The sequence below is a fragment of the Mustela nivalis genome, assembly GCF_964662115.1.
Source record: "Mustela nivalis genome assembly, contig: HAP1_SCAFFOLD_1263, whole genome shotgun sequence".
NCBI lineage: Eukaryota > Metazoa > Chordata > Mammalia > Carnivora > Mustelidae > Mustela > Mustela nivalis.
The window spans coordinates 90,864-111,801 of NW_028135401.1; the positions used below are offsets into that span (position 1 = coordinate 90,864).

At 55.4% G+C, this 20,938-nt stretch overlaps 1 protein-coding gene and 1 long non-coding RNA gene across 4 annotated transcripts in view; one reads left to right on the forward strand and one right to left on the reverse strand.

Annotated features, from left to right (window-relative positions):
• CTNNBIP1 (catenin beta interacting protein 1) overlaps window positions 1-14,428 on the forward strand; it is a 47,743-nt gene extending 33,315 nt beyond the window's left edge. For all 3 annotated transcript variants that reach the window (XM_082750548.1, XM_082750546.1, XM_082750547.1), the window contains one exon: window positions 12,046-14,428. In XM_082750548.1, coding sequence (XP_082606674.1) covers window positions 12,046-12,104 — 59 coding nt within the window. In that variant the 3' untranslated portion in view covers window positions 12,105-14,428. The remainder of the gene's footprint in view (window positions 1-12,045) is intronic.
• LOC309857782 lies at window positions 13,754-20,863 on the reverse strand. Its single transcript, XR_014307905.1, has 2 exons — window positions 20,545-20,863; window positions 13,754-14,384 (listed from the first exon to the last, which is right to left on the reverse strand). It is a non-coding gene; the product is annotated as an uncharacterized lncRNA (long non-coding RNA).
• Between the last annotated feature and the right edge of the window lie 75 nt (window positions 20,864-20,938).

A 20,938-nucleotide genomic window follows, 5' to 3' on the forward strand; every position in this document is an offset into this window, starting at 1 on the left:
CCAGTTTATGGAACAAGAGGGTTTTTTTTTTTTTTTTTAAACTTTAATCAACACTTAGATGAGAATTACCTGTAACCTAGTAATAATAAAATTGAACCCAAAAGATCAGGAATCAGACTGAAAAGTCAATTCGAAAGATTGGGTATGTGATAACCCAGGTCACAGTAAGAAAAAGGCATCCCAGGGCACCCGGGTGGCTCAGTTGGTTAAGCAACTGCTTTCGGCTCAGGTCATGATCCTGGAGTCCCAGGATCAAGTCCCACATCAGGCCCTCTGCTCAGCAGGGAGCCGGCTCCTCCCTCTGCCCCTCGCCCCTTTCAGGCTCTCTCTCTCTCTCAAATAAATAAAAAAATCTTTGAAAAAAAGAAAAAAGCATCCCAAGTCTGGGTCAGGGGCGTGCTGAAAAGCAGGGCCTGTTGCCCCATGAGGCCTCTGGTCCTGGCCTGGGAAGGGCTGCTTTGACCCTTCCTTACCCAGCCTCGTGGGTTCTAGTGCACAGAACCAGAACAGGGCCTCAGAGGTCTCACAGCCCCTCAGGCAACACTGCATTGACTTCCCAACACACCATCAAAGGCCGATCTCTGTCTTGGAGTGGGGTGTCAGGGGTCCGCTCAGTCCAGCACAGATGGGACAATGTCACTCTCTTTGGCCCATCCATCCATATGCCGAGTGGGGTGCCCAGTGACAGTTCCCGCCCTCGAGCCGCCAGTCCAGCAGGGTGGACAGACATGAACAAAGGCGCGGATCGCTGTGTGACTCATCCTGAGGGGAGGGAAGCCCACCCAGAAAGCCACAGAGGAAAGGTGCTGTTTGCCGAAACCCTGGTGGATGTGTGGGAACGTGTGTGGCAGAGGGGAGAATTGGAGGAAGCCTCTGGAGCCTGCCCAGCGTGAGTGTTGGGTGTCTTTGTGTCCCCTTAAAAGATTGATGTGGTGGTGGCCAGGTGGGTGGTGGCTGGTGGGAAAGGCACGTGGGCTCTGGACAGAGTCCATCCTGAGGACTGCAAGGGGTCCCCACAGATCTGAAGGGGAGGGATGGCTGAGTCAGATTGTCATCCACTTAGGGTGAGCGCTGGGGAGAGGTCGAAGGACAAAGGGGTGACCTGGAAAGTCGCAGGGACACCCACGTGTGAAGTGATGCTATTTTTCAGAGGCTGGACATTCAGGACCCGCAGGCAGGGCGACCAGGTTGGGGTAGGACTGGAGACTCGGGGCCCAGGGCCAGAGGCACCCGGTCTGAGCAGCTGAGAGGCAGGAAGGGGAGCTCCTGGGGCGCCTGGCAGGGCGGGAGCCAGATCAGAGCTCAGGTGCAGGAGCGTGGCCTGGGGAGGCGGGGAGTCCTGGGAAGGTCGCAAGGGGGGAGCAGGCAGCGTGAGGGGAGGACAGAGCCCAGTGAGCACAGCGCTGAAGGCAGCGGGGGACCTAGTGCCGCTCTGGAAGGAGGGGAGGGCAGCAGGGTCATTATCAGGGTCCCCCCGGGCTTATCATAAAAGGGTCCGTGGTGACTTTCTTAAAACAGTATCTCCGGAGCCCCGGCTGGGAGCCGGATTGCCGAGGGCCTGGGATCAGTGAGGAGATGGAAGTGGGAGGACAGAGGTCCCTTTCAGAATGCTGGTGGGCAAGGGACACCCGCTCGGAGCTGGGGGTGGGGGTCAAGGGCCAGTCTATGGCATTGAGCTCTCAGCGTATGGGCCACAGACCACCACCCCTAAATCACCACGGATAATTTGTTAAAAATGCAGACTCCTGCCCCCCCCCCCAGCTCTACTGAATCAGAATGCCAGCCAGGCGAGCCTGGGAATCTGCATTTGAAATAGCCCCCCTCTCCCAGGGGTGATTCTGATGCCCTCTTGAATCTGAGAATATACCGGGGTTTTAAATGAAGACCTGGTCATTCCTGGCCACTCCCACCCACTTCTCCCGAATTCTGTGTCTTCTGCATACAGCCAAGCTCTCTGCTCTAGGAGAGCTTACATTATTTTTGGTGGGGGGGGAAGGGACCGAAGAATTTGAGGGAAACAAGTACCTCGTTTGGGAAGACAAGCCCAGAGGTAGGGAGCGTCTGTGTTGGGTATGGGCATGGGAGGGTGGGAAGGCGTGAGGTGGTTTTGAGGGAGCTTGCCTGGGACCAGAACAGAGCAGGTGTACTAGAACTCCAAGCTGTGACACTCCCACCCCCACCCGGAAGCCGTTTATGATGGTTTTTGCTGCCGAGTCTTCCCCGCCGGTCAGGGGGGCGGGCTAGGTGGGATCCGTCGCATTCACAGATGAGAAAACAGAGGTGGGTGTGCACGCACGTTGCCCAGGTAGGCAGGGTCAGACCCAGGCCCAGGTGCTGGGGTGCCAGGGTCCACCGAGGGAGCCTAAGCCCAGGGAGGCCCTCACTGGCTCGTCAGGAGGCCCAGCGCATTTGCTAGGAGCCCGCCCCACGTCTGGTGCCATGTGCTCACCTTCGGGCGGCCTGAGTGCCTGGTGATGTGGTTGTCAGCCTGGAGCCTGGTTTGGCTGCAGGGACCTTGGATCTGTGGCCACTGTCCCCATGGCAACCAGCATCGTGCTGTCTCTAGGTAAAAGCCATCCCCTGGGAACCTTGGGCCCCAGCTCAGAGAGGTATAGAACCCCCCGGGCTGCTAAAAACAGTGTCTGCCGCCCAGCGGGTTTGTCTGGGAGGAGGCCTAGCCCAGGGCGGTGCTGGAGCCCCATCCCCATGGAAACTTCCCGCCTTGGAGGAGGGTCTGGGACCTGTTTTTCCAGAAGCCTTGCTGCCTAGCTCATCTCCCAGGAGCCAGTAGCTGAACCACTGCCATCTTGGGTAGCTGGGTAGCGGACCCTAGTTCCTATCCTCAGCAAGCTCCTGGGGCTCAGGAGGAAGGACCGCCTCCGAAAATCAGAGAAGGAGCAGAGCGAGGAGGCAGGAATTGCCCTGGGCCTTTGGAGCTTGTGGCCACGTTTCCTCTCTAGCCCGCCAGCTGTGCGTGGGGAGGGTGGCCAGGGCTTGACAGGTCAGAGGCCCAGGACTATCTGGAAGCCCTTCTTGGAAGCCAGCTTCCTTTGTCATCTCTGATGTCCAGCAGCCATGGGAATTTGAATCCTCTGAGGTTCTGGGTTCCATTTCTAGAGTTTTCCAGTGCCCAGCTGCTCACTCTCACAAGGAAGATGTGAGGCCCCTTCGGAGATCAGGAGCTCCCTGATCCGGGAATCCTGGATTCTGGGTAGTCCCAGGAAGCTGTGGCGATGGGCCGCAGGGGTTTCAGAGACCCCGCCCCGCACTTGTGGGAGGCGGGGCCTGCAGGAGCTCCTGGCTCCAGGTTGGGCGATGGGGATACCCCTGCCAGAGACGGATGCCGTTCCTGGGAGTCCCTCTTTACTCCAGTGACATCTGTGCAGGGCTGCAGCCTGGACGGTGAGGCCTGGGGCCGGCCGCCTCTGGGAGCTGGACCAAGCTTCCCGTACCCTGTGTTGATTTTGAGGCAGGATCTGCCCTGAGGGCTGTCTCCCTCCCCGACCACCTTTGAGTGCCTTTTCTGAGCGGCCTTTGCAGCATCCGGAGCCGGAAGAGCTCTCGGGCTCCGTCTGTGCCCCTGCAGCCGGGCACTTCGGGGGAATGCGGGCGCAAACTGCGGGATCAGCACATCAGAGCTGCCTGGGAGGCCTTGTCCCTCTCCCCGCTGCCCTGTGCCTGCCTCTCGCTGGCAGGGTCTCTCCTGGAGAGGGCGGGTGGGGTCCTGAGCTGTGCTCAGCTGCCCAGAAGCTTGTGCTCCAGGGTCGCTGCATTTTAAGCTCCTCCTTGCCTGGAAAAGGGTGAGGGGCTCTGCTAGGATCTCTGCAGCCGGGATTGTGCCATAGGCCACGCACACCCTCTCCACGTCAGCCTCGGGGCTGCGCCTACCTCCGTGCTCCTCTTTGCTGTTCTTTGTCGTCGTGAGCACCGAGCCTGCTGGAAGCCGATGGCTGCCAGGACAGTGTTCTGGCAATTCAGGAAGCATATTGAGGTGCTTACATATTGATGAGAAGACCTTTGGAAGACTTTATGTTAGAGCCTCAAATAGCAAGAGGAATTGTCCAGACACTGGTGGTTATGTGTGTGCCCCTGCGGTGTTCTCCATACCATGCGGCCCCGGGTCCCTGGCCCCCTGCCCCCACAGGGAGGCGTGCTTCTTGAGGGCCGGTGCAGGTGCCCTCCCTAAGCCGGGACACGGCTGCGGGTGGTGCAGGTGCTGGTGTGTGGAGCCTGTTCTGGGCTTTGGATCCTGCTGCTCCTAGTTCATCCTGAGCTTGCAATAGACCAGTGAACCCATTGTCTGTCTCCTGCCCCCGGCGGGGGGCCAGCTTCTCTTTTCTAAGCTGCATAGTTGTCATTTCTCTCTGCCCGGTCACTTGACCGCACTCTGTTAAAGGGACAGAGCTGGCGTGGGGCGTGGGACGGTGCCCTGCCTGGTTCGGAGAGCTGTGTTCTCACACACAACTGGGCCCCGTTTCCACACTAGGTGAACCAGGGGACTAGGGAGATATCTGGCAGGGCTCTAGGCCAGGCAGCGCGCTGGGGGTAGGAGGCAGGGGCCTGGGCTCCGCTGTCCTCCTGGGATGGTGCCGTGGGTTCCATGCTGAATTCTCTCCAACTCTCCCAGAGCTGTTTTGGTGGTGGTTTTTAAATCCTCGGTCTTGGTTCCATTCTGATAGGGGCAGAGGGATGGCTCCAGTCTCTGTGGGGAAGCCTAGGCCGCCACATGCTCTGGGAGACCAGAGCTGCTCTGGAGCAGCTCAGTTATTGGCTTCCCCTGAGGAGGAATGGCGGTGTGTGGGAGAGGGGAAGGCACGGAGGCGCGCACTTCCTCCCTGGGCCACTGACTCACCAAGTTGCTTCGCCAATCTGAACATCAGGCTCCTCATGTATTAAGTGAGGATTCATCTTGCATCCCAGGAACTCTCCAGGTGCTGCGAATTTGTGAATGAAAAGGATAAAGTCCCCAGTTCATAGAATGTGTTTTCTAATGGGGAGTCAGATCACAATATATAACTCCATAGGTCACGCTGAAGCAGGTTACAGCCCCCCGAGGGACTGGCACAGGGCACTGTTTTAGAAGCTGTGGTCAGGGAGGTCCTGAGGAACTGATTTTCCCCAGCACTGGCATGAAGTGCAAGAGCTGTGATACGAACTTGGGGAAGAGCACTGAGGCAAAGGAAACAGCAAGTGCAAAGGTCCTGAGGTACCAAGTTACTTGTGCCTGAAGGACAGAGAGCCCAGGAGGCCCATGGGACTGGAGTGGAGTGAGGAGGGAGTGCGTATAAAAAGAGATGAAGAGGCCACCAGAGGCCAGAGCATGTTGGGTCTCGCAGGTCAGGCATGGAGTTCAGTTTGCTTTGAGTGCAATGAGAAATCTTACATTAAGAAACCTTTGGAGAGTTTTGAGCAAAGAAGTGGCAGGGTCTGACTTATGTTTTTAAGAACTTCTTTCTGACTGCTGTGTGAACAATGGACAATCAGGAGCCAGAGTAGGGAGATCCAGAAATGGTTACAGGAAGCTAGCGAGGGATGGTGGTAGCCTGGACTGGGTGGTGGTGGAGAAATAGTGGTGTTTTCAGGATCTAGTTGAAGAGTAGAGCTGGGGCGCCAGGCTGGTTCAGTCTGCAGTGGTTGAGCATCCGACTCTTGATTTCTCAGGTTGTGACCTTGGGGTCATGAGATTGAACCCCGTGTTGGGCTCTGCTGAGCACAGAGTCTGCTTAAGATTCTCTCTCCCTCTCCCTTTGCCCTTCCCGCCTCCCCCACCTCTGCTTGTGCTCTCACTCATGCTCTTTCTTTCTCTTATAAATTAATTAATCAATTAATTAATTAATAAAAAGTAGAGCCGGGCGCCTGGGTGGCTCAGTGGGTTAAGCCGCTGCCTTCGGCTCGGGTCGTGGTCTCAGGGTCCTGGGATCGAGGCCCGCATCGGGCTCTCTGCTCAGCAGGGAGCCTGCTTCCCTCTCTCTCTCTCTGCCTGCCTCTCCGTCTACTTGTGATTTCTGTCTGTCAAATAAATAAATAAAATCTTTAAAAAAAAAAAAGTAGAGCCAACGTCAGACACCTGGCTGCCTCAGTTGGAAGAGCACATGACTCTTAATCTCAGGGTTGTATGAGTCCCACGTTGGTCTAGCAATAACTAAACAAAATGGAAACAAAAACACTTTAAAAAAAAACAAGAGGGGCATCCAGGTAGCTCAGTCTGTTGGGTGTCTGGCTCTTGATTTTGGCCAGGGTTGTGGTCTGGGGGTTGTGAGATCGAGCCCTGTGTGGGCTCCATGCTCGGTGTGGAGCCTGCTTGGGATTCTCTCTCCCTCCCCCTCTTCCCCTCCCTGCTCTCTCTCTGTCTCTGTCTCTCTCAAATAAATAAAATCTTTAAAAAAATAAATAAAAGAAGTAGAGCCAGTAGATTTGCTGATGTGCTGTACGCAGAGAGTATGTGTGTGTGCACACGAGGGTGCGTGTGCACACAGGACGGGGGTGGGGGTGGGGGTGGGGCATCAGGCAGTTACTCCCCTCCTGGGGTTTTTGAGCAGCTAGAGGATGGCAGGCCTGTCACCGAGGTGGGGAAGGCTGAGGGTAGAGTGTGGGCTTGGGAGCACCATTTGGCGTTCCCCCAGCGATGTATGAGGGTTCCAGCCTCTCTTCCTCCTCCCTAACTCCTGTCATTGTCACTTTTTGATTCCAGCCATGCTAGTGGGTGTGAAGTGGTGTCTCATTGTAGCTTCGATTTGCATTTCCATAGTGACTAATGATCTAGAGCATCTTTTCTCGGGCTTGCTGACCATTCTTACTTACATCTTTGGAGAAATCTCTATTCAAGTTCTTTGCCCGTTTTAAAAATTGAGTTGACTTTTTATTATTATGGAGCTGTGTTATTTATGTATTCTAGGTACTGGTCCTTGAACAGACGTATGACTTGCAAATATTTTCTCCCAGTCTATTGGTTGCCTTTCCATTTTTTTTCCCCCTAGGAACTCTTTTTATCTTTAAGATTTTATTTACTTGACAGAGAGAGAGATCACAAGTAGGCAGAGAGGCAGGAAGAGAAGCAGGCCCCCCGAGAGAGATCCCGATGTGGGACTCAGTCCCAGGACCCTGAGATCATAAAGGCAGAGGCTTTAACCCACTGAGCCACCCAGGTGCCCCGCCTTTCCACTTTTTTTTTTTAAAGATTTTATTTATTTATTTGACAGAGAGAGATCACAAGTAGACAGAGAGGCAGGCAGAGAGAGAGAGGGAAGCAGGCTCCCTGCTGAGCAGAGAGCCTGATGCGGGACTCAATCCCAGGACCCTGAGATCATGACCTGAGCCGAAGGCAGCAGCTTAACCCACTGAGCCACCCAGGCGCCCCCCATTTTTTTAAATAGTAAGTCTTCTCATTGTAATTTGTTTTAATTTTATTTTTAAGGCCTTTTTTTTTAAGGTTTATTTATTTATGTAATCTCTAAACCCAGTGTGGGGCTCGAACTCAGCACCCTGAGATCAAGAGTCACAGGCTCCTCTGACCGAGCCAGCCAGGCGCCCCCGACCTTTTCACCTTTTTGGTAGTAACCTTTGAAGCATAAATGTTTCTAAATTTGAGAAAGCCCAGTTTATTTTTTCCCTTATTTCTTATGCTTAGGGTGTCATGCCTGAGAAATCATTTCCTAGTCACGAAGGTTTACTCCCATGTTTTCTGGTAAGAGTTTTATAATCGTAGCACTTACATATGGGTCGTTGGTGCCTTTTGAGTGAATTTCTGTATACGGTGCAAGGTAAGGGGCCAGCTTCATCCTTGACATGGGATGATCCGGTTGCCCCAGAACCCTCGGTCCACTTCTTTCCCACTCTGTATGTCTTGATACCTCTGTCAAAACGTAACTGACCTAAGTGGGAGGGTTTCTTTCCGAACTCTTTGTTCTGTTCCGCCGCCTACACGTCTCTCCTTAGCCAGTCCCACCATGTCTTGTTTGCTGTAGCAAAATCCAAAAGTGTGGGTCCTTCTCAAGAGGATTTTGCCTATTCTGGATCCTTTGCAGTGCCCTACAAATTTTAGGAGCAGCTTGTCAATTTCTGTGAAGAGTGCAGGATTTCTTTCAGTGTCAAATTTCTCTCAGTGATGTTTTTGAACAGTGACGTTTTGCGCTTTCCCAAGTACAAATTCCATACTCCATTTGTTAAATTCGTTCCTAGGTGTTTTATTATTTTTTGATGCTATCGTAAATGAAATTGTTTTCTTAATTTCATTTGCAGATTATTCATCACTAATGTATAGAAATATACAAATGGTATTTGTATATTGATCTGATGTCCTGCAATTTTATTTGTTCTAATAGTTTTTTAGTGGATTCCTTAGGATTTTCTATATACAACATCCGTATCGTCTGCAAATTGAGTTTACTTCTTCCCCTTTCTAATTTGGATGCCTTTACTTCTTTTTCTTGTCTGATTGCCCTGAATTGAACTTTCAACACAACATTGAACAGAAATGGCAGGAGAGGACATCCTTTTCTTCCTAATCTCCAACGGGATAGCTTCCAGTCTTTCACCATTAAGTATGATAACAGCTGTGGGTTTTTAGTAAATGCCCGTCATCAGACTGAGGAAGCTCGCGTCTGTTACTAGTGTGTTGAGCATGTTTCCATGAAGGGCTGTTAAATTTTGTCAGATGTGTTTTCTCTGCTTGTTCAGACAGTTGCATGGTTTTTCTTCCTTTTTTCCTATCGTTAGTCTGTGTTACATTAGTTGATTTTCAGGTGTTAAAACACCCTTGTATTTCTGGGATAAATCTCACTTGTTCAGAGTATGGAATCCTGTTTGTTTGTTGCTGTGTCGCTTGCTAGTACTTTGTTGAGTATTTTTGCATATCACAGGTGTTATGAATATCTGTATTTGTAAGAGACACGTGCGTGCATGTGCACACGCACATGTGTGTGTGTGTGTGTGTGTGTGTGATCTTTTCTCATGATGCCTATCTTTATGTTTCGGCGGGTCAGACAGTGTTGAACAAGAGAGGCTGCTCAGGGGCACCTGGGTGGCTCAGTGGGTTAAAGCCTCTGCCTTCGGCTCGCGTCATGATCCCAGGATCCTGGGATCGAGCCCTGCATCGGGCTCTCTGCTCAGCAGGGAGCCTGCTTCCTCCTCTCTCTGACTGCCTCTCTGCCTACTTGTGATCTCTGTCAAATAAATGAATAAAATCTTAAAAAAAAAAAAAAAAAGGCTGCTCAGCTTCTCCTCCCGCGCTCACCTGCCTCAGGTGGGAAGGGCTGGGTGGTAGCTCGGAGCCGGAGCCCGAACGGTGCCAGCAGAGCTAACAATGGGATGGATGCAGTGTCATCTGTAAAATGGGCCCGGAAACTAGCTGACAGCCTAGAGGCAGTGGGCTGGGCTTTCCTGTTCTGAGCCTTGTGATGGCCAGCAGGGACAGCACCCAAGGGAGCTGCCACATACTGGACTTTAAAGAAGAAGGAGGGACTGTCGGGACCAGCCTGAGGCCCCCAGCTCGAAAACGGTTCGAGCTCAGTTACCGCAGCTCACTGAGCAGCGCCCCCTCCCCGTTAGGCTGCCGGCCCAAACTGCATGGAGAAGAGGAGAGAGAAAAGCAACATCCTTGCCCAGAGGCCTGCACGGTTCCCAGTCAGGCCCTGGTGGAATGACAAGTACGGGCCAGCTGATGATAAGGACGGGTCAGACCATGCCCTGGAAGGGCCTGTCCCCTCTTGGCGAGGGCTGGAAAAGGCAAGTCCGTTGGGAACGGAGCAGGCCCAAGGATGGGCAGCAGCTCTGTGGGCCCTTTCCGCGCTGGCTCCAGCAGCAGAGTGGGAGGCTCTAAAAATGAAAGCTCCCGGTTTCCCCACCCCTGCCGGGAACAGGAGACCAGCTGGCACTGTGGCACCGGGGGCTCTGGCAGATCTTCCACTTCAGGTGTCTCCCTAAGCTGGAGTCCTCAGAGTCTCTGTGTGAGAGGAGGTCGCTTCCTTCCCTGACTCAGAGTGTAGCCCCGGTACACAGGCCAGGCAGGCTGCGGTGTGGGGAGTCGCAGCCCCTGGTCTGTTCCCTCTGCAGGCGCACTATTCCCTCTCAGAGCAGCCAATGCTATTTTTGTGCCTGCAGCTCAGTATAGAGGCCTAAGGTCCCTGCGGGAGAGCCCACGGAGCAGGCAAGGAAAGAAGCAGGTGGGCTGCTCCTGCTCCTGGCCCACCACCCCCCTTCCCCAGCCCGCGCCAGACCCTTCTGATTAGCGAGCTGGGCAGGTGGCGCCCGCCCAGGAAGAGCCGGCATCTGGTAGGTGACCAGCTCAGCTGCCGGCAGGGTATGATGTCATCTTGGAATCTGTGGTTGCTAGGAAAATTCTGCCTGCAGTGATATTTCGTGGTCCTAGGACCGAGGTGAGAACAGAATGTTCCCAAGAAGACAGGGGAAGGATTTGTAGGGCTTCCCAAGCAAAGGACCCCCCCATCCCAAGAAGTCAGATAATTTGAGGAATTTTCAAGAAGGGAAGTTGTGCTGGTGGGCTGCTAGTGGGGGTTGGGCGGTTCCCTTGGCAGCACCCTGGAGCACCGGTGGCCAGAGTGAAAGCCATCTCTGATGTTATGTCCTTGTGGACGAGCCTTCCTTCGGCAGCACCCACTGCTGGGTACCTCCGCCAGCTCTTGGTGTGGTAGGGCAGTTAGGAGGAGGCAGAGGCCCCCTTTATGGTGTGGAGGAAACCAGCCCACACCTCACCTGGGGCCGGGGCAGGATGCGGCCCTTCCCAAACTCTGTTTCACATGCGGGGGGCCAAGCACACTGGCCCCCTCTTCTGTGGCCTTTCTGGGTCTGCTCTTCCCATCCTCCCCTGCTGGGGAGAATGCCTCCTGCGGTGCAGAAGGGAAGTAAGGCAGAAAGGCCGCAGGCCACCGATTCTTGTTCAGGGCGTGACCAAGAACTCTTCGTTAGAAAAAGGGGAGGGTTGCCTGGCTGGCCCAGTGGGTAGAGCGCGGGACTCGATCTTGGGGTTGTGAGTTTGAGCCCCGCCTTGGGGGCAGAAATGACTTGGAAATAAATTTTTTTTTCTTAAAAACAAATACTGTAGGGGCGCCTGGGTGGCTCAGTGGGTTAAGCCGCTGCCTTCGGCTCAGGTCATGATCTCGGGGTCCTGGGATCGAGTCCCGCATCGGGCTCTCTCTGCTCAGCAGGGAGCCTGCTTCCTCCTCTCTCTCTCTCTGCCTCTCTGCCCACTTGTGATTTCTCTCTGTCAAATAAATAAATAAAATCTTTAAAAAAAAAAAAAAAAAAAAAAAAAAAAAACAAATACTGTATAAAGAAAGAGAGACAGAGAGAGAGAGTAAGGGGAGACAGAAGCAGGCCCCAGGGAGGGCCAGGGCCTGTGAGCGGGGCGGGGCCTGCAGCCTCTTCTGCACGGGGGCTTTGGGAGGCCTGGCCGGTCAGTGTTTTGAGCTCTTTCCCTCCTCCCCCTCGCCTTCTCTGGCTGCATGTCAGAGCCTGTCTTACGGAAAACAAGACAAAGGAAGTGATTTCATGAGCGTCTGGACCAGAATCTCAAATCCATGATTAAAAATAACAATAATAAAGATGCGGGCCATTATCTATCTCGGTGGGAGCCAGGCTGGCTGCAGGCTGGAAATGGGCCCGGCTGTGCTCCTTTGAGCAGGTGCTGGGTTTGGGCAAAGCGGGCTGGCTGTTGGAAGTCCTAATGGTCCAAAGGGATCAAGACATAAGCCTTGACAAGAAAGATGGAGGTTTCTCGTGCCTCTGACTTTGGTGACCTTGGAGCAAGGGATATGAGCAGAACTCTGCTCAAGGACCAGCAGCCCTGGGTTCTTGTCATGCAGCCTGTCAGTGGGTGGCCCTGAGCCAGCCTCACCCTGACAGCCCCCTGCCACCTAGGGCAGGTTGCCTGCATGTCCAGGCTATCCGGAAGGCCCAGAGAGGAGGTGGGCTGCCGTGGAAGCACTGGGGACTAGGGAGGACCACACTAGGGCCGACAAGGCTGTAACGGCCCCAGCCGCCTTGCAGTGCCGGGTCTGACGGTTCTTCCCTCCCCGCCCCCATCTGCAGGTGCCGAGGATGTGGTGATGGCGTTTTCCAGGTCGGAGACGGAGGACCGGAGGCAATAGCGGTGAACCCCTTGGAACACCCTGGAAGCTGCCAGAAGATCTGTGAGGACCTCGACCAGCTGAGTGGCGGCAGATGACCTTCCCGGTTCCCCCTGCCCTTACACCCCCACCCCGCCCCGCCCCACAGTCACTCAGCAGGGCTGGTATCGAGGGAGCCACCGGCGGTGCAGTTACAATTGGCTTGAAGGGACGGACTCCTGATTGGCTGCAGAAAGAAACCCTTTTATTTTTAAATCTTGACCAACAGACACCTTTTATTTTTATTTCTGACTTTTTTTTTTTTTTTTTTTTTTTTTTTTTAATTTGCGCCTCGGTGTATGGCTTCCCAGGAAGCTCTCCGAGATCTGGTGCTTTATTTAGGTCACTTTTTAGGAATGTGAAGAGGCCTGATTGGCTGCTTAAACTGGAAAAGGATTTTGATTGGCCGGCTAGTGGGAAATGGTTTTTTTCTTTGATTGGCTGCAGGTGTTCTGCTGATAGCAACAGCTTCTCTCTTTTGAATGCTGAAAACAGGGTTCGGGACATTGGTTGTTATATTTGACTTGAAAAGAAAAAAAAAAAAAAAGAAAGAAAGAAAAGAAAGAAAGAAACCAAGTGCGCTCTGCAATATTTATTACACAAAGCTTGCTGCTGCTTCCCCAAGTTTTGTTTGTGTTTGCCTTTGATTGGCTTTTGAGATGTGTGTTTGGCTTCTCATTGGCTCATCCATGACTCCCGTTGCCACGGGCTGCCCCCGCCCCGAGGGGGATCCACTGGGAGAGTGTGTTTGCTTTAATGACCGCACCTGGCTGCCCTGGCCAGGGGACCCCCAAGACCTCATACAGGGTCTACAGCTGGAAAGCAGAGCCCCCGAGGAGGTTTGTGCCGTCCTGAAGGCGCAGGCTAGAGCTTAGAGGTGACCGACCACCAGGCAGGATTTACGGGCATCGCTTCCATGGCTTGGCAAGCAGCCAGCTCCCCAAGGTGGTGGTGGTGGGGGGGGTTGTTCATCCCCATCTGGGCCTCTTGGGGCTGCCGGTGCTCAGCTGAGGGGCACCGCTCTGGAGGGCTGGGGCTTCTCCTGTAAAGGGCAGGAGCTGCTCCCAGCCCTGAGACCCCACAGTGCAGCAGAGGTTTCTGCCTGGGAGCCCAGAACCTCGCAAAGCTTGGCCCACAAGGCCAGGGAGACCTTTGGCTCTAAACCCCCAGCCCTGACCTCCGCTAGCCAGGCTCCCAAGGTGTGGGCCGCTGGGCAGTAGGGCCTGGCCAGCCCTCGGAGTTCTCGGATCCCAGGCCGGTGCCCCTCACTGCACCGCCTCCAAAAGGGTCTCTCTCCATGTCAGCCTGGAATGGACAGAGTCACCGTTTATTTATGAAGTGCCACCTGAGACAGCTGGCTGCGCCATCGCTGAGCGGGTGCCACCCGGCTGGCCCTCAAGCCAGGTCCCCAGAAACACGTTGCCGAGCAGCCGTATGTGAAGGGCTGGAAGAAGCCCCGGGTCTTCCCCCCTGTCCTCCCCGTGCGCTTGGGGCTAGCCTGCCCTTCTCCCGGTATCTCTCGCCAGAGCAGAACCCAGGGGGGGAGGCGGAGAACGACGCAGGCCTCAGGGACGGGGGCCTCCACCCTCCTCCGAGACAGTAAATGGCTGAGGCCCTCTTTTTGCCCCAGGTATCCCGAGCCAGGAGAAGACCCTAGGAGCGAAATCTCCCCCTTCTCAGGGCTGAGGCTGTCCTGGATCACAGGAGCTGCCTCAGGACCATGTGGGCGGTCGTGCTGTGCTCTGAGCATCGTCTGGGCCTTGCCCCAGGAGGACTTGCGTGTCACAGTATCCATGGCCCTGACCTCCACACGTGGGCCCCTGGCCCTGGTCAGCTGACGTGGTTAGGTTACCCTGCAAAGACTGTTGGTCCCCAGGGAACAAGGACCGTGGGGACTCCAGCAGGGGCCTGACGGCATCTTCTTGCAGGAGCCATGGCGCATGTGCGCATCCGCAAACACACTCCCAGCTCCGTGGCCTGCAGCCCCAGCTGAGCCCCTGGGGAAAGGGGAGCTTTTTCCCAGTGCCCTCCCCCAGGCTGTGACATCTGCCAGCAGGCGTCAATGGCGGGTTGCCATCTGCCCCCTCTTCGTACCTGTAGCTCCCGTAAAGGGTCCACGTCCTGGCCAGTGGTGTGTACTCTGCCCCAGCCTGCCCTCGTCAAGGTCACGGGCCTGCCACTTGAAACAGCGATGGCCGAGATCTGTCTGAACGGGAGAAGTGAAGATGTTGCTGTGGCTCCATATTTCAATGAAAAATATATCTGTTGGAGAAAAAAAAAAATTAACAATAAAGATTTTTAATAGCTTGGTGTGTGAGCTGAGTTATGTCCCTCAGAACTGGGTGCACTTACTGCTTTTCCCACGTCACATGGGCTCTGAAGCTGGGCCCTCTCTCCTCAAGGAGGGTTGAAAACACCATGTTTGCTGGTTTAATTGCGACCTGGAGCAGAACTCAGGCTTTGGAAGAATTCCAAGGTCTCCCCAACCTAGCTGGCAGGGCCACAGAAGGCTGAGACCCCTTTTGGACCTGGAGATTCTAAATATCATCCTAGATTGGACAGGTCAGTAGTCTTCAGAGGTGACCTCGCCCTCTCTCTGTTCCAGAGCAGACGCCGAGCACCCTAGAAGGTGCTCCCTTCTACCCTAGACACCGGCATCCTGTGTGATGGCAGTGGTCTCAGACTGCTTGCAACACAAGTCCAAACAAGATATCCGGTCCTTCCGTCACCCCAGAAATGGGAGATTTGCTGGTATTCAGCTGTATTTTCAAGTTTAGAAGCTGAAATCATTTCTCCTTTAGGAATTTTTGCTTTGGAAGCATTTTCTAGAATCTTTCATTTCCACCCTTCATCATCCCATTTTAGGACTTTTTTTTTTTTTTTTGCTGTTTACATGGACTCACTGCTTCTACTTCCTTTTCAAAGAGTTTCACTGGGTACTAAACACCGTGGGGTTCATAGAATATGAGGACGGATGGCATAATCCACATCGTTCACTCTCAGTGCTGGGAGAGGTGTTGGAGGTTGCCTGGCAGCCCATGCAGTGTCACCTCTGAAATAGCTCTAAAAAAGGCTTATCTAACCTTTGCTTGAATGCCCCCCTAGGATGGAGGACTCACTACCTCACAAGACAGCCCATTCCACCTTCAGATAACTTACATTCATCTCTACATTGAGTTGGCCTGCTTTTCCCTGTAACTTCCCTTTCCAGGAAGGAGGGTCTTGAGAAATAGACCAAAAAAAGATAGTTGTATTAGCCAGACATCACCAAGACACATCAAGGGTTCACCTTAGGTAAATTATTTGTGTTCTGAGCTGCATGGTTGGGGAGTTAAACCTCGGAGCCAATCTGCTCTTCTAAGCTGAGCCACCGAGCAGAGGGAGGGACTGGCTGGCTCTGGTGCCACCACCCAGCCCCCTGCAGCAAACCTGGAACTGGAACCGGGAGGGAGGGAGGCATCCCTGCAGGGTTATCTTATGGGAATTAGGCTACCAAGAAAGAGGAGTCGGGACACCTCAGCAGACCAAGGGAAGACACTGGGGGCAACACTGAGTCTTTGAGGGTCCCTCAGCCCAGACAGCCGGTAACCTGGCTTCACCTTCCTAGGTACAGGTGTGTGCAGCCAGAAGTGACAACAGGTGGCACTCGGACTGCTGGGGACTGAGACCAGCTGGGGGCCAGGCTGAGTCTGGGAGAGGCCAGGGATGGGCTGAGAAGGGGGGGCGGACAGGGCACCGTGCCTTTTGTTGGTGTTTCCCAGCCCTGGGGGAAGGGCTGTTGGGAACGAAGGGCTGTTTTTGCCTGTCCCTGAAGGTGCCTGGCAGCTGGGAGAATCCGGACCACACTAGCCTTTGAACGGGACCCTTTGTAGCAGGGAAACTGATCCTTCCGTGGCACCTGGCTCGGTGGTTGGGGGCAGGAGCCAGCTTCCAGGGCCGGGAGCTCGAAGGTGGGGGTGTCCCCAGGGGACCCCATCACTACCCATCTGCCCCGCCTGCCCTCTCAATCTGCCTGTTACCCATGGCACCCACCGCTTTCCCAGAAGATGAAATAGTCCCAGACCGACCTGAGGCTATGGTTAAGAAACAATTCTCTGTCCAGTGAAGGAACTCCCTTTCCTGGGGCAATAACTGGGTGTTTAGGAGATTTGGTGGGGAGGTTTGGGGCTGACCATGGCTGCTAGTCCTAATTGAAAGAAAGGCCTCCCCAAGGGTAGGGGCAGTGAACTGCTTGTTGAATATCAGCCAGGGTTTGTCTTCACTTTCCTCCTTGACATTGGAACTGCTGCCTCACGGATGGCTTCCCAGAGGGACCTGCCAGTCCAGTTAGGCAAGGGGGCTCAGGGAGCTGGTGACAGGAGCTGAGCCACACCCTGCCCTGCCCGGGGCCTCTTCCTGAGTCCCCAGGGAAGCCACAGAGTGTGCAACAGGTGGCCTCCCTGTTTGCACACCTGCAGGAGCCCCACCCCACATACACCGCCCCGGGAGGTGACTTCAGACCCAGAATCTCTGAGCGTTTCCACCTCCTTGGCCTTGGCCCTTGAGGGAGGTGGGTTTTCACAAACATCTTTTATGCAGGTGACTGCCTCGTCCCCGTTTTAGTAACACAGGAAACGCGTGTTGGGTGCCACCTGGGTGCGGGTACATACGCTACACATACAGCGCCTTCAGTCATGCGTGAGGGAAGTGCGGTGTTCTCCTCATTTCACATATGAGGACGTGAGGGTTACATAGTCTGCGAACAGTCAGCATGCTTCAGTCAGAACTTGGACCCGGTTGTCTGACCCCAGACTCCATGCTTGCAGCCACTACTCTGACTGGGAAGCGGGGGAGGGAGAGTAAACCCCACATCACCGGGTTGCCCGGTGGCCTCTTGGGGACCCCAGGACCAATCTGGGGTTTGCCCTTGTTCCCCAAGTCCCGTTGTGTCCTGCTACCTCAGGTTGTGAAATATTTGGCAGGTGCTGGGGCCTCAGGCCAGCCCTCAGCTCTGGGAGGGAAGCCGCTGCCTTTCCAGCCTGGGTGTGACACTGGCCTCCCAGCAACTCGCGGTGCCCCGGCTGCTGCCCAGAGCCGGCCATCAAAACTCCTGTTCTTTACTTTTCGTCCACTCTGATGCCTCACGTGGGGACCTGGCAGTTCTCCAGGCGGAGCTGGTTTTTCTAGAACAGGTTCCTCTTCCACTTCTCCCCGCCTCCTCCTGGTCACGGCCCCTGGCCAGCATCCGGCAGTCCAGCCTCAAAGGACACCTGTCCCCACGTGAGGTCACTGAAAGAGCTCAGAATTAGGGGACTGCAGGCTAGGCTAGGAGCCCTGCCTCCCTACTGTGACCTCTGTACTCGTGGGCAGGTCTCAGCCTTAATTTTCTCATCTGTAGAATGGGAATAATAATAAAACCCATTGTACCTTTGACAGATTCTACCCAAAAATAGTTTTGAATCCAGTAAAGCCCTAGATAAACATGATTCTTTCTTGACCTGGTTTATACTGTTCAATCCCACAGTGTAAGTCTCTATGTCCGTGCAGCGGGGGGCTAGGAAGACAGTGAGACCTCTGGAGGCTGGCTGGTGGGATCAAGAACTGGCCCTGCCACCTGGCAGCGGCGTGACTTGGGGCACGTAAGTTAGTTTCCTAACTTAAGGAAAAACAGGAACGAGAACATCTATCCCATAAGCCTGTGGCTGACGGTTATGATACAATGCGAGTGATGAGTTTAGCAGAGACCTGCCCACAGTGGGTGGTCGGCACGTAAGGGCGCGATTAAGTCACGTGACGGTGTCTCCCTCCGACCCCTGTCCTCTCTACTTAGAAGTCATTCAAAGCAAGGCCTATGATTGTTCCACCTGGAGGGGAGGAACCTGGCCCCAGGTCCAATCAGGTGCTTATTAAATGCTGCTTTGTGTGTGGGTTTTTTTTTTTTTTTTTAGATTTATTTATTAGACACACACACACACACACATACACACACACACACGAGGACAAGCAGGGGGAGGCACAGAGGGAGATGGAGGAGAAAGAGGATTCCAAGCAGATTCCCCTCGAGCACAGAGCCCACCACGTGGGGCTCGATCCCATGACCCTGAGATCATGACCTGAGCTGAAACCAAGAGTACGGGAAACCGACTGAGTCACCCAGGCACCCCTGTTAAACACTCTTTTGATAAATAAGAAAGAGCTGAGATGATCCCTCGATAGAGGCTGAGGGGAGAGCTACCTCCTGCTCCCCCCCCCCCCCACCAGGACCTCTCCCTCTGCTGAGCATCTCTGGGAGGGGTGGGGGAGGGGAGCTGCAGCCGTCCAGCAGCCTTCGCACCAACCTGCGGGGCTGCCGGGGTCCCCCAGATGGACCTTGTCTTATTGGATGGGCGAGGAGGGGCCTTGCCGGGGCTGGGAGTGGGAGTCCTGTCTTCCAGGGACCCTCCTGCTCACTGGCTCGTGCTTAAACTCCAAATAGAATCCGAGCCAGCCAGAGAAGGGGATAAAATTAAATCCTTGATCATGATCAAGTGGTTTAAAAAAACCCATCACAGCCAGAGGCTCCTTCCCACTGCAGCCAGCTCTGCTTCGGAGCAAACAGGAAGGACAGGGGAACCGCTGAGCCCCAAGGCCCCCAGCACCCTGCCCGGGCGGCCCTCCATCGGCCCCTCCCAGGTCACAGGTCTCCGGCCCCAGGGCCTGGAGTTACCCTTCCTGGCGTGGATCTCCAGGGAGAGGGCTGAAGCCCCCACAGGCCTCAGGCAGCGGCTGCAGGTGGGGAAGGCCCTCCTGGGCTCTGGGTTCAGCTGCACACACCTGGGTTCCCCTTCAGGCTCTGACAGTCACAAGCTTTATTTTGTTTGTGACAAGGTCCACCTGGGAGATGCCCTCAGCTCTCTGCAGCTTTGGGAAGCTGCGATTAATGTTCTTCCCCCTCGCAGACCTCAAGGTTTCTCTCCCAGTTGGGCTCAATCTTACAACCCTGAGATCAAGACCTGAGCAGAGATGGAGAGTCGGAAGCTTACGGACGGAGCCACCCAGGCGCCCCTAGTGATAGCTGTTGGAAGGGGACACCTGTCAAGCCTGCTTCCCAGAGGGGAGCATGGGAGTGAGCGGTGATGCCACTACCTCCTGGTAGCTGCACCCCCAACCCCCAACACACACACACACACACACACCCCTTCAGGCAATAGGGGGTGTCCTGGCCCGGGGAGAAGTTCACAACCACAAGACTGACTGAAGGCCAGCCTCCTCCCTTCTGTCTCCAGGCACCAGGAGCTCAAACCCTGTGGGCTAGTGGGGGTGAGGGCAGGGTGGCCCCAGTTTCGATCTCCCTGGAGAGAGGGGCTGCGCTGTTTGAGGGCTTTCTTCTGAACAGGCCAGGGTGGGTTGACACAGCCAGATGTCGGGGGGAAGGCGGGCTGAGATGCCCACCGCGGCCATGGGGCTCCCAGGCCTGGCTCTGGTGCATTCTGGGCCCCTTCCTGGCCGCAGGGCCCCCTTCCGCAGACCCGCCCTGAGGCCGCCCCCACCCCCGAGTTGGAATGTAGTGGCTGCACTGTGGGCACCTGGCAGGGCAGAGTCTGGAGTGACCGGGCGGGTCCCCGGGAGCCGGGGGCGGGGGTGCTGGGAGGAGGGAGGACTGGGGTGGCCCTTGGCCTGGGAGCTGGACACAGGGAGAGGAAACAATGAGGTGGTAAAAATAGCTCTTTGTTTACCGTGGGCCGCACATCCTCATGCGGCCTTGTGTTTCTGTGAAAGGAAAACACCGACCACCCTGGGGAGCCAGGGCAGGACCCCTGGCCCCAGGCATGCCGGGGGCTCAGCTGTGAGTGGAGAAGGGGCCTGGCTGAGGGCGGGACAGGTCCCCTGTGGGGCCAGCCTCCCCCTCGGTGGTTCCCACACACGCTCCCCCTGCTGCAGTGCTCAAAGCCTCATGGCGCTTTGAGGCTCCTGGGCTTTGCGGGTCACTCCCGACACCGCCGCCTCCACGCTCTCTCAGCAACAGCCCTGCGCGCCCACCCTTGCCAGCCCACGGCTCCGGCTGGCTCGTCCCTCGGGAATCTGTCTGGGCGTGCTGGTCCAGCACCCAGGAGAAGGTGGTCTGCGGGCTTTCCCCTGGCTGAATCACCCCCTACACCCCAGCCAGAGCTGCCCCTCCCTGGGAGGGGCAGCCCGGACTCTGGTCCTCAAGGTTTCTTTCCAGAACCTTCCTTCTTCATGGCTCTCACAGATCCTCCCAGCTCACGCGGCTTGCTCCAGAGGGGGTGAGCCCTGAGCCATCTGGATGACCCCCCGGACTTCTCCAGATTCCCTGAGAGTTAACCTAGCCCAGCTGCACCCCTACACCAGTCAGGAACTCCCGACCAAGGACCTGCCGCGGGCGAGCCCACTGGACAGGGATGAGAGGAGGCGACCTTGTCCTGTGGTCTCCGAGGCCACTGACCTGGTGATAGACTGCCACAGAGCAGGGTCCCACGGGGAAGCAAAACCCTGGTCACCGAGGAGGCAGACCAGGGCTGGAACCCCCAGGCTTGTCCGCAGGGAGCTGAGGTGGTCAGGAGGGCCCCTCAGAACTCCGGCACCTGCCCGTGGGCCACCCTCCTCGTGACCACGTTGAGAGGCTCACGCTTGGGTCAGGGCAAAGTAGTGGCAGAGGCCTGTGTGCGGCCTGGCTGGGGCCTGGGTCCTCCGCAGCGGCCAGGCCGAGAGAAGGCAGCCCGAGGGCCCTGGAAGCTGCTTCAGAAGGAGAAAACATTTGGAGTGACGCGTCAGGGCAGGTCCCGGAGTTCAGGCAGGAGCCTGGGGGGGGGGGTTGCAGAAAAACTGGGGGCATGCCA